This window comes from Gorilla gorilla, chromosome 6, assembly GCF_029281585.2.
Source record: "Gorilla gorilla gorilla isolate KB3781 chromosome 6, NHGRI_mGorGor1-v2.1_pri, whole genome shotgun sequence".
Lineage (NCBI taxonomy): Eukaryota > Metazoa > Chordata > Mammalia > Primates > Hominidae > Gorilla > Gorilla gorilla.
In genome coordinates, this window is record NC_073230.2 from 149150001 (window position 1) to 149162778 (window position 12778).

At 45.0% G+C, this 12778-nt stretch overlaps 1 protein-coding gene across 1 annotated transcript in view; it reads right to left on the bottom strand.

Moving 5' to 3' along the window:
- Positions 1 to 12778, bottom strand: part of PARP12 (poly(ADP-ribose) polymerase family member 12) — a 42248-nt gene that overhangs the window by 15244 nt on the left and 14226 nt on the right. The window contains exons 5-6 of the mRNA XM_019031489.4: positions 8142 to 8265; positions 2909 to 3104 (exon numbers count right to left, since the gene is read on the bottom strand). Of these exons, the coding sequence (XP_018887034.3) occupies positions 2909 to 3104; positions 8142 to 8265 (320 nt within the window). The remainder of the gene's footprint in view (positions 1 to 2908; positions 3105 to 8141; positions 8266 to 12778) is intronic.

Here is a 12778-nt window from a genome sequence, read left to right on the forward strand (position 1 = left end):
TTTTCCTGCTCCCCCTACTGCTACCATCCTAGTTCTCCTGGGTCACAAGCTTTAGGTGTTACTAACAGAACAAAAGTGAGACAAGACAAGAGTCACCCATGCCTCTGCGCAACTGAGTCCAGCAATGGAGAAGGGGAAAAAAAAGTACCCAGACATTTCAAAGCCTCAAGCACAAGGTCCCACACAGGTCTCACGGGTGCTCTAGACGCTGAGATGGGTAACTAAGAATGACCAAGGAAGGGTGAGACCCAGCAAAGGTTTCTTGGAAGAAAAAGACGCCTGAGCCAAGGCCCAAGCCCGAGGGATGACATGAGTTGGCCCCATGAGGACCATGAGGGGCGGGTGTAAGAGGTATAATGGTTTGTAAAGCAGCCTCCTAGTTTACGGTCTCATAGCAGCGCCTAAGTTTCTCTCTCTGAAGTCTGTCCTCCTTCAAAACCAAGCCATTAGACTAGAGTCCGGGAGGAAGAGGATGTGGCATAAAAATCCCTTTCTGACAACAAGACGAAAGGAAAAGAAAACAATCCCTCCCCTTTGGGTCTGAGGAAATGAAGCTCTGAGTCAGGGAAACAGAGAGGAGAAGCAGCAGTCAGATGCAGGCGTCCTGCCCCGACCCAGGCCTCCAGTCAAAATCCCTGCAGATGGGTGGTCACAGAGGGAGGGAAGATGCAGGTGGATGAGCAGAAAGCAAAAAGCAAAGAGTTTTTTTTGCCCTCAGTGGGAGGTTTGGAAGGAGAAACCAACAATGGCAGCCATATTATGTGTTAAGCTGAGAAAGGTCTCGGTTTAGCACCTGGAGGCACCAGTGAGATGTGGAAGAAATGACAGATTCCCACATGTCCTGTGGCAGGACCAGCAGGTGTCTGATTTTGACATGAAATGTTGGAGTACTTCTTGAGCTCAGACAGAAAAAACTTAGCTTTTCTGGGAATCAAGAGAAAACTGTTTTGAAGTGGCAATTAACAGAAAACTAAAAAAGAAACCTAAATGTGGGGTTACACCAGAAACGCGTAGGAAAGGGAGGACAAGACAAACCAGATCATCCTACGCTGTCCAGTCTGAAGCCACCAAGCCTACATGTGTTTCTACGCCCCCACTAGCACATGGCATATCAATAACATCCACACGCGGTTCATCCCCAGACATTCTCAAACTGCTCGCCATGAGTTTCTGCACTGCCACAGAGGAAGAGGAGCACAGCAAAGAAAGGGGCACGCTCCAGGTGTTGGCTGACTGGAGGAGAACGGCCCCAACAACCAGAGCTGTGATGAGACACCACCGGGGAACCCTACTTTTGCATGGGTTGCCCAGAGCCCTGTGTCATCTCATTCAGCAACCAGTGGTCTCCTCCAAGAAGCTGGACAGATCCCCAAACAGAATGAACGTGGTGGTCACATCTGCTAAGTGTGTTGCACCTGCCATCTGTCCCTCCATCTCCAGGAGAGCCGGGATTCCCAGAGCATGATTGGGCAGTCATCCTCTCCCCCTCCTCCATGTCACGCCAGCCTCTTCCCCTCACGCTCCTGACCAAACCCAGAGAGCTTATCTGGATGAGTCCCACAGAACAGGTCAGAGAGAGTCCCAGGTCGCCCACAATGGGAGGGAGACAGGTGGGAAGGGCAGGCAGGGCGAGCAGCAAGCAAGGAGAGGCTAGTGCTGGCAAGAGGGGAGCAGGGGAGCAGAGGGGAAAGGAAATAGTGCAAGGCAGCAAGGCCATCGCTGACAGTGACCATCTCCAGCTGACCAACAGACACTGTCAGTAACACCCTCCTCCTTCCATCAGCCAATGTCTATTTCCTGAGGACTGGCTATGCATCATTCCACACACGGGATACGATGGGGCAAAAGAAAAGACAAAAGTCCCGGCCCTCATGGAGCTTACATTAGAGCGTCACCAGAGTTAAAGGGCATTCTGAGTGCAGTTAAGAATAAGAAACTAAAGCTTCAATATAGCCTCTAAAAACCCCAAAGAGTACAAAATACCTATCGATTTTCATTTTGGAAGATGGGTTCTTTATCAATGGTGCCTTCCCTAAACTTGTACTTGAGACGGAATCTCGCTCTTTCGCCCAGGCTGGAGTACAGTGGTGTGATCTCTGCTCACTGCAACCTCTGCCTCCCGGGTTCAAGTGATTCTCATTCATACCTCAGTCTCCCAAGTAGCTGGGACCACAGGCGTACGCCACCACACCTGGCCAATTTTTGTATTTTTAGTAGAGACGGGGTTTCACCATGTTGGCCAGGCTGGTCTTGAACTCCTGACCTCAAGTGATCTGCCCGCCTCGGCCTCCCAAAGTGCTGGGATTGTAGGCATGAGCCACCACGCCTGGCCTAAACTTGTATTTCTATAAGTGACCAGGGGACTCCCTTTAATCTGACCCATCCACAAACACCTGCAAATAATTGACAGCAACTATTTTTTGTTATTTGGCTTGGATTCCAAACCTATACATGATATAAATCAATTTTCTTATATTTGCCTACCTTCTGTAAAGTTGCAGAAATGGCAGACAACCGGTTTGAAAAGCCTTTACCTCTATACCACAGCTACACAAACACACTTGCACACATAGGCACCAGCTCTGGGGTTAAGTTACCTGTTCAACAAGAGAAACATCTTTCTATCCCATTTAATAAAACCAATGAAGAAACTTAATCTCACTACAAATTTGTCATTCAGTTCTCATGAGCCAACAGATGGAAGCTCTTCAAAGATGAAAGCTCATACAAATAAATTCCAACTTATCTAGTTTTGCCATAATTCTCCCAAAGCAAGTGAGCCACACTGGCACCTGGGGATCCTCAGCTCTCTCAAGGATGCCCCTGGCAACAATATGGGGGCTCTTATTTGGCTCCTCTCTTACAGATCCTCAGGACAAAACATTCACCCTCTTTCCATCACACTTACCTGTCTTCCATATTCCTGCCAAGAACCAAACTCATCACTCCAGTACCAAATCCAGTCAGTGGTGAGGATGAAGTGTGGAGGTTTGGTGACAGAGGAGGCCGTGGAGAGGCGGCGAGCCTGGGTAGCACCGTAAGTCATGGCGTTAAAGTTCAGACAATGAGAGTGAAAGGTACTGGCTGACTCAGAGCACAGGATCCTACAGAAGAAAAACAGCAGCATACTGAAAATCCCACCAGCCAAGCAGACACAGGTCCCTCAGCTTGAGAACATATAGCTGGGAGATGCGAATAGTAAATGTGGCACGCACATTTTAGAAAAAGTTTCCAGAGGTAGAGGAAACTGCTTTTTCAGATCAGTTTTGAGGTATAAAAATATCAAAATCAAGATAATGTGGGAGACTAGTTATGACGAAAATTCCTCTCAGTACAAAATGCCGAAGATGCTGGTGAAATCATTCTTTTTTAAAATGCACTGCTGAGCTGGCAAGAAAGGGAAGTCCTCAGAAGCCAAAAATAACAATAGTTAACATATACTGAGTGTTTACTGTGTGAGCCAGACCCTGCATTAAGCACTTTATATGTATTAGGCGATGACATTTTCACAACCCTATGAGGTTGAGACTATTATCTCCACTTCACAGACGGCAAAACAGAAGCTCAGGAAGGTGAAGAAACCTGTTCAAGGTCAAACAGCTAGTCAGTGGGCGAGCTGGGCTTTCAGGTGGGCAGGTGGGCTGCACAGCCTGCACCTGAGCCACCAGGACGCGCTCACTTTCTAAACGCAGTACTGCCTAAAGACCAAAGGAAGGTACGAAACTGGAGAGCGGAGAGGAGGGCGAGAGCCAGCAGCTATCCCAGGGCAGTATCGATGAGTAACGACAGAGAGCCTGGGCTTTGACCGCAAAGGGGAAGCAGGAAACAAATGTAGGGTCTGAGTAAGGCAGGAGGCTGAATCTCAAAAGAGATACCTCTGTGTAAAACCAGGACCCTAAAAGATGACCCACCTTAGTAAAGGGGGACTGGAGAGGGGACTTGCCTTGCAAAGACATCTGGCAAGGAAACCTGCCTGTATTAATGTTGGTTCTGGATAAAGGAGGAAAAAATTCCTCTGAGAACTCATAAACCACTCAAGCCTCACAGAAGTTTTAGGCTGATTCACATTTTGGGAGAATTAGCTGCAAAGAAGACCCAGGGTAGCAGTTCTCAGAGAAGCAAACACAAATCCCCTCTGGAGAAATTCACCTTCAACTCAGGCCTCAAAAGAATTTCTAGGCCGGGCGCGGTGGCTCACGCCTATAATCCCAGCACTTTGGGAGGCCGAGGCAGGTGGATCATGAGGTCAGGAGATCGAGACCATCCTGGCTAACACGGTGAAACCCCGTCTCTACTAAAAATACAAAAATTAGCCGGGAGTGTTGGCGGGCACCTGTAGTCCCAGCTACTCAGGAGGCTGAGGCAGGAGAATGGCGTGAACCCAGGAGGCGGAGCTTGCAGTGAGCCGAGACCGCACCACTGCGCTCCAACTTGGGTGACAGAGTGAGACTCCATCTCAAAAAAAAAAAGAATTTCCAAAGAAATTTCCATCAAATCAAACATGAGCTCAAAATCGATCACAAAATGTGGAAACAAAGACACTATGAGCAAAAGTTAACAAAAACAAAATCAGACCACCTTGAACTATAAACATTAGTATTCTCAGATGCAGATATACGTGATATGTTTTTTAAAAAGGAATTGAGCATCAAAAGTATGAGTAAGAATCAAGAGACTATAAAAACTGACTGGGTAAATTTAAGGAAAAAAACAGAACTTTTACTATTCATTATTCTTTTCTTTCTCCTCCACTCCCTCCAAAACTTTTTTTCTTTTCCTTTTTTACTATTTTTTTTTTTTTTTTTTTTGAGACAGAGTCTCACCCTGTCACCCAGGCTGGAGTGCAGTGGCATCATCTCAGCTCATCGTGATCTCCGCCTCCCAGATTCAAGCGATTCTCCTGTCTCACCCTCCCGAGGAGTAGCTGGGATTACAGGCATGCACCACCACGCCCAGCTAATTTTTGTATTTTTTTGTGCAGACAGAGTTTCACCATGTTGGCCAGGCTGGTCTTGAACTCCTGGCCTCAAGCTATCCGCCCTCCTCAGCCTCCCAAAGTGCTCGGATTACACGCGTGAGCCACTGCTCCCGACCTTAGAACTTTTAAACATAATTAAATTAACTGAAATTTAAAAATCATACTTCGATGGGACACACTGCATCTCAGAAGAGTCTGAACTAATGAACTGAGAGCCTGAAAGGAAGAAATGTGGCAGAGTTTAGAAAGAGAATAAAAGAGAAGTTAGAAGACATAAAACATAAAGTGAGAAGACTTCACCATATATCTAATGAGAATTCCAGAGAAGGAATACTTAAGGAGATCATGGCTGAGGAAATCAGAAAGCACAGCAAAATATGAGTAGCATAAATTTTTTTAAATCCACACACAGATTTTAGTGAAACTGCACAGCACCAAAGAATGACAAGATATTAAAAGCAGCCAGAGAGAAAAAAACAGACTATCTACTATACTGGATTGAATTGTGTCCCCAAGAAGATATGCTGAAGGTCTAATCCCTGGTACCCATGAATGTGATCTTATTTGGAAATAGGGTCTTTGCAGATATAATCAAGTTAAGATGAGGTCATATTGGATTCAGGTGGGCCCTAATCCAAAACTGATGTCCTTTTAAGACGAGGGAAATTTGAACACAGACACATGGGGAAATGCCTGTGACAACGGAGGCTGAGATTGGAGTGATGCATCTACAAGCCAAGGCATGCCAAGGATTTCTAAGCATCAGAATCCTGGAGGAGGCAAGAAAGGATCCTCCTGTAAAGCCTTCAGACAGAGCAAGGCCCTGCTAACACCTTCAGTTTGGACTTCTAGCCTCCAGAACCGAGAAAATAAATTTCTGTTGTTTGAAGCCATCAAGTTCATGGTAATTTGTTACAGCAGCCCTAAGAAGTGAACTAATACCACCTTGATTTAGGCTGATAGCTAACTTCTAAGTAGAAGCAATGGAATCCAGACAACAATGAAATAGTCTTTGAAGAACTGAGGGAAAATACCCAGTAAAACTATCTTTCAAGAATGAGAAGGGAATAAAAACGCTTTCAGACTAACAAAATACACAATTACCTCCAGACTCTCATTAAAGCAACCTCCAACACAGGAACTTAAAGAAAGAAAATGATAAACAAGGAGAAGTGTGAGCAAAGGAATGGTGAGTAAGAAACAAAATGATAATTGTGTAAGCTTAAACAAATACTGACTGCCTAAAACAATACGAATTTCTAACCTCTAGGATTAAAAATATTATAGCAGCAATACATACAGTGCATCTTTTTCTTTTTTTTTTTTTTTAACAGAGACAAGATCTAGCTCTGTCACCCAGACTGGAGGGTAGTGCCACAATCATAGCTCACTGCAGCATCAAACTCCTGGGCTCAAATGGTGCTCTCTCTGCAGCTTCCTGAGCAGCTGGGACTACAGGCATGCGCCACCATGCTCAGCTAATTTTTAAAAAAATTTTTGTAGAGACAAGGTCTCTTTATGTTGCCCAGGCTAGTTGTGTATTCCTAGCCTCTAGCAATCCTCCCACTTCAGCCTCCCAAAGCACTGGGATAACAGGTATGAGCTGCTGCGCTCGACCCACATCTTATGTGCCTGGCAGTGTTCTGAGTGTTTTATGCATATTAACTCATTTAATTCTCAAAATAACCTTGTGACGTAGAAACTATTATTTTGTCTACTTAACATATAGTAAAGCTGAGGTAAAATGAGATTAATCTGGCCAAATTTATATAATTAGTAAATAAGTCTGAATGAAACTAGTCAGAATTCAAGTGTCCAAGGTTCTTTCATTGTTTGACAGAATGACAAAAGGCACTGACTGGCGTAAGTTCAGCTAAAAGTCTGTTAAGATAAAGAGTCTGTTTAGATTTCCAGAGCACCCACTGAAAAAATAAAAATTCAGTATATAACGTCCAAACTAGTACAGGGAAAAAACCAAGTGAGGAAAAAAATCTACAAGAAGATCAAAAAGAGAAAAGAAATATACAAAAAGTGGGTCACAGTGACAATTATAATGAGTGGCAGAAATAAATCCAGATCCACGTTATTGGCCACTTGTGCTTCCTCTGCCGGGAAGTGTCTGACCTTGTAGTTTGCCCATTTGGAGGGTGAAGAATTTGAGTGAAAGAGGCCAGACACAACAGTACATACCACACGGTTCTATTTATATGAGGTTCAAGAACAGGCAAGACAGAGATCTATGGTGACAGAGGTCAGAACGGTGGTGAACGATGGGAGTAGGCACTGACTGGAAGGAGATGGGGTGAGGAAAATGATCCGTATCTCAATCAGAATGCTGGCTACACAAGTGTATGTATTTGTCAAAACTCACTGAACTGTATGCTTAATATCTAGGCTCTTCACTGTGTGTAAATTTTGCCTCAAAAAGAAAGATTGGGGTGGTATGTGAACCATTTAATCCTCCTAACAGGAGTAATTGGTTTCACATACTTTACCAATAGCAATTTGCACATAATTGTATTCTAAGTGCAAATTTATTTTATACACTCAAAAAGCAGGCTCAAATTCTCTTCTTGGCAACATATTTCAGCAAGTTCAATGAAAAATACGTTAAGTATTTGAAAAGAAGGCTATCCGGGAATTCCCTATTTACTCTGAATTGACTAAGGGAAAACACTAGGACACGCTTGGGGGAAAAAAAAGTTAAAGGTTAAACCATAAACAGCAGTTCAGCGGTATGGCTGTATAGGCCAAACGCCAAAATTTCACAAATAGAAATGATCACCTCTCGCTTTTCTGTAATAATGAGTATAGATGTACATGATCAATCCCAGCACCAAACAATTGAGAACTTAATACTTGGTCTGGGTACCATCTTCTCCTTTCCCCATTGCTCCTGTCTGAAAGGAGAGGGAGGTGGGAGAACAAAGCCACCAAACTGCCAGTATGAACGCTGACTTTCGATTCCAGCCCACCTTCTACCTCCAGACTAGGCTGCTCACAGTGTGTGTGTGTGTGTGTGTGTGTGTGTCACACACAGAAGCCCAGGCACCTCCAGACTAGGCTGCTCAGTGTGTGTGTGTGTGTGTGTGTGTGTGTGTGTGTGTGTGTGTCACACACAGAAGCCCAGGCACAAAGCAGAGACAAGGGACATATTTCCTACCTTTCTATTTTGGGATTGCAATATGCCTCTTCAATAAGTTCCATGTTGTCCAAATCCTCCCATTTGCCTCTATCCAAGAATTGCCATCGATACGGCAAATGGAAATGAACTCTATGGCACTTATCTGAAATAAAAACATAAAGGAGTAAGATAGCTTGGTAATACGCAGCATGCCCTAACCTTGTGGTTGTCAACAGGTGTGGTGCTGCCCGCTGACCTGGGAACATTCTGAAATGTGTGGTGGAGTCTGTTTTTTCAGTGCCGGCATGCCTGAGCATTTAGATACAGAAACACTTTTTGCATTTTATTATATACATTGCTATGATTTAAATGTCTGTCCCTTCTAAAACTCTTGTTACAACTTAATCGCCAATGTGATAGTATTGAGCGGTAAGGCCTTTAAGAGGTGACTGGGTCATAGATAAATGGATTAATGGGTGTATGGGTTATCATGAGAGTGGAACTGGTGGCTTTATAAGAGGAAGCGAGACCTGAGCTAGCATAGTCAGCCCCCTTGCCATGTGATGCCCTGCAGCACCTCAGGACTCTGCAGTCCCCACCAGCAAGAAGGCCCTCATCAGATGCAGGCCCTTGACAACCTGGACTTCTCAGCCTCCATAAAGGTAAGACATAAATTCCTCTTCTTTATAAATTATCCAGTTTCAGGTACTCTGTTATAAGCAACAAAATGGACTAAGACATACATCTTCCTTCTTTATGTCTCACTTTTTAACAGGACCTTACTTTTTTTTTTTTTTGAGACAGTCACCCAGGCTGGGGTGTAGTGGCACAATCACGGCTCACTGCAGCCTCAACCTCCCAGGCTCAGGTGATCCTCCCATGTCAGCCTCCTCAGTAGCTGGGATTACAGGTGTGCACCACCACACAGCTAATTTTTGTATTTTTTGTAGAGACAAGGTTTCACCATGTTGGCCAGGCTAGTCTCGAACTTCTGGCCTCAAGTGATCCACCCATCTTGGCCTCCCAAAGTGCTGGGATTACAAGTGTGAGCCACCACACCTGGCAATTTTTTAGAAATATGTACGTTAATGGTTTATATCATCTATGAACTTTATTTAATGAGAGTAAGAAGCTGATTATGAGAAGGTCAAAGGTCTCATCACTGTAGGGGCAGTCTGACTCCTCAATATCACTCTCCACGTGGCAGGTGGACGGGCAGAGATCACAGCAAAGATGGAGCCAGATTCGTCCCTACCAGAAATCCATCCCAACCCAACACGTCCAACTCAAGGCAGGTCAGCGGCATGCTTACAGGCTCCTTGCATCTCTTCTGGCTAACAGCATGCTCACGCCTTCCCTGACACACTCCCACCAACACCCACACAATGGCCCAGACCTATGGGTTCCGGTGAGCTGCTCCCCTCACCAACCCCATGTTCCTCCTGGGCAGCCAGATCCTCACTTCTCTCATCACTCCAAGCACACACTGCCTGCCCTGTCTTTGCTGGTGCCTGCCACCACCGGGAACGCCACCCACACCCTCTCCCTACCTGTCAACAGCCTATGTGAGGTTCTGCTATATCTACACAGAGAAGTGTCAGGAGAGGACAGGGAGAAAGGAGAGAAAAAGAATGAGAAGCTCTTTGCACTGTGACATGCAGCTAGCTACCTCCGAGATATTTGCTCTAAGGCAGGAAGATAGAGAACAAGGTGCAGAATGCCTCTATTTGGGTAAAAAATAGAAAAAAAAGTAAGTTTAGAGATATTCTAACTAAACACACACATATGCACATATTATTTCTTGCAGAGGGAACTTGGTAGCTGGAGACAAAGTTATAAGCAAAGACTTCTGTCATTTTGGCATGTTTTGAACTTTGAACCACAAGAAGATATAATATATTCCAAAAATTATACATCTAATTAAGTGAAAAAGGTAGAAAGCCATGCTAGCGTGCCTGTGTAAGAAGGAAACTGAACAGACACATACCCTTGTACACGTATACAGTCTCGATGAGAGGATATTCAAAGAATGGATAATTATGGCTGTTTCTTGGAGGGGACTTGAGTTCTGGAGAAAACTGGTGTGAGGGGGACTTATTTCTTACTGAGTGTCCTTTGCACATTTTTAATTTGTATTTCAAAATAATAATGAAACTAGCTAATTTGATACTTGAAAAAAATTAAAATTTTCTAAAATTGTGTGCATTCTTTCATGCACATCTCAATGCCACTTCTTTCCCAGGCTCTGCAAAAGCACCTGGTGGGGGAAGTCCCATGGAGGAGGGTGGGAGGGTGCCTGGGATTGTGTGACCAGGTATGGGGCCGAGCAGACAGGGCAGAAGAGAGTGCCAGGCCGAGACGACTGAGGGAACAAGGCGGGGACACCCAAGCAAGGAAACTCCTCTAAGTTCAACAAGGCTGAAAACAGCCACACCAGGGACTGAAGATCTCCTAACTTGTCCAGTTTGAACATGGACAGCTCACTAGGTCAGGAACCTCTTGAACTCTCTCAAGCAGGTGTGTACACAACAGATAATTAAAGGGCTGGGCCAGGAAAGACAAATAGCTATGGTCCAAGGTCACAACCAACCAGTTCCTGTTCCCTCCCTGAAAGGCATTAGAGGAAATGATCAGGGATGAGAGCAGAAGGCCACCCCAGGGCATCCCAGTATTCAAATGCTATACCTACAAACCCCAGGCACAGATGTACTATGGACAGCCTGAGACAGGCTCTCCCAGCAAGCAGGCACATCCTGGGGAAGGTGCACTCCTTAGGGCCCTCCAGGCTGATGCTTCCTCAGGAAGGACATGGGGGCCAGGGGAAGGCACTATAATCAAACAGCAGGCCTGAGGCTTCCGTTCTGAAACAAAGCTGAGCTATAGACCACACTGTTCACAGCTGGAAGGTGCCCAGGACAGGAGGCACCAGGTAAGCCACTGCAGCCACAGCAGCTGGTGAGAGCCTAGTCCCAGCACAGCAGTAGAGACATAAGGTCCTTTCCCTTGTCCTGGTCTTCCTGTCCCCTTTCTCAACTTCTTTTCCCTCCTTCTAATGTTCCCTAACCTCACGTTGGCATTCCAGGGGCTTTCTAGGAGGTGAGTCACAGAAATCAAATCAATTTGGCAGACAAAACACCACATCCATCCCAGCCCTTCCTCCCTATAGTCCTTGAAATAACAGGCCAGAGAGAATAATAAATCCAAAAGCACTGGAAAACAATAAAAAATACCATCAAAAGACCAGAATTATTCAAGAATTGCTAAAACTATGGAGCAATGAGAATCAAATAGATATAAAAAGAGAGAAAACTGCAGACAAAATGTGCAGAACATACCACAGAAGTAGAAAAGATCTGGGGTCATCACAGATTCAGAGCGAGATGAAGCCAGGAGCAAGAAAGATACCCAGGCCAATCCCAATGAGAACAATGGGAGCCCCTCGCAGAGGCACTCCCTTCCCCTAACTTGCTTGTGTGAAGGAAGCTTGCTGTGCACTTCCTAGTTAAACTAAGTGTGAATATAAGGGTTAGAGCAAGAGAAAAGCAAATGAGACGGCCACCAAAGCCCCCGTCCCGGTCCTAGGCTACATGCCAGCCTCCCACCTCACCAAGCAGGACCTTCTGCCTCTTCCCCACCATCACTAGAATGAGGGCCTGGAATCCAAATCAGCCCCATGGAAATCAACCAACAGGTATATGGGATTCTCAAGCACCAACGTGACAGACAACCAAGAGTCACTCAACACATGAAGGAAAACAATTCGAAGAGAGGCAGCAACTCACACAGAAACAGCGATACCTAAGGAGAGAATGATCAGAGTTAAGAGAACAAGTATTCACAGCTAGACTTCAACCTAAAAGCCTAGCCCCTGAAACTTCTAGGAAAACACCATAAGAGAAAACATTTTGTAGGCTTAGAATAGGCAAATATTTTTAGGATACAAAAAACACAAACCATAAAGGAAAAAAAATATTATCTGGACACCACTATTAAAATACCTGTACACGGGCCGGGCGCGGTGGCTCACGCCTGTAATCCCAGCACTTTGGGAGGCCGAGGCGGGCGGATCACGAGGTCAGGAGATCGAGACCATCCTGGCTAACACGGTGAAACCCCGTCTCTACTAAAAATACAAAAAATTAGCCGGGCGTGGTAGTGGGCGCCTGTAGTCCCAGCTACTCGGGAGGCTGAGGCAGGAGAATGGCGTGAACCCGGGAGGTGGAGCTTGCAGTGAGCCGAGATCGCGCCACTGCACTCCAGCCTGGGCGACAAAGCAAGACTCCGTCTCAAAAAAAAAAAAAAAAAAAAAATACCTGTACACTATAAAGGAAATAAACATGAAAGACTGGAAGGATATATCTTCAGTATAAATCACATACAAAACACAACTCAATAAGTGATCAAATAACCCAATAAAAATGGGTATAACTGTCACTAAAGACCAATACTGTATGATTCCATTTATATGAAATATTCAAGCAAATCTATAGAGATGGAACCTTCACCTGTAGTCATCAGGAGCTGGGGGGAGGGAAGACTGCTAATGAAGACGGGGTTACTTTGGGGGTGTTGAAAATGTTTTCATATTGCCTATGATGATGGCTGCCCAATTCTGTGTTAATATTACACATATAAGTGGACTTCAAAAAGTTCACGGAGAACGGAATTAAAAGATA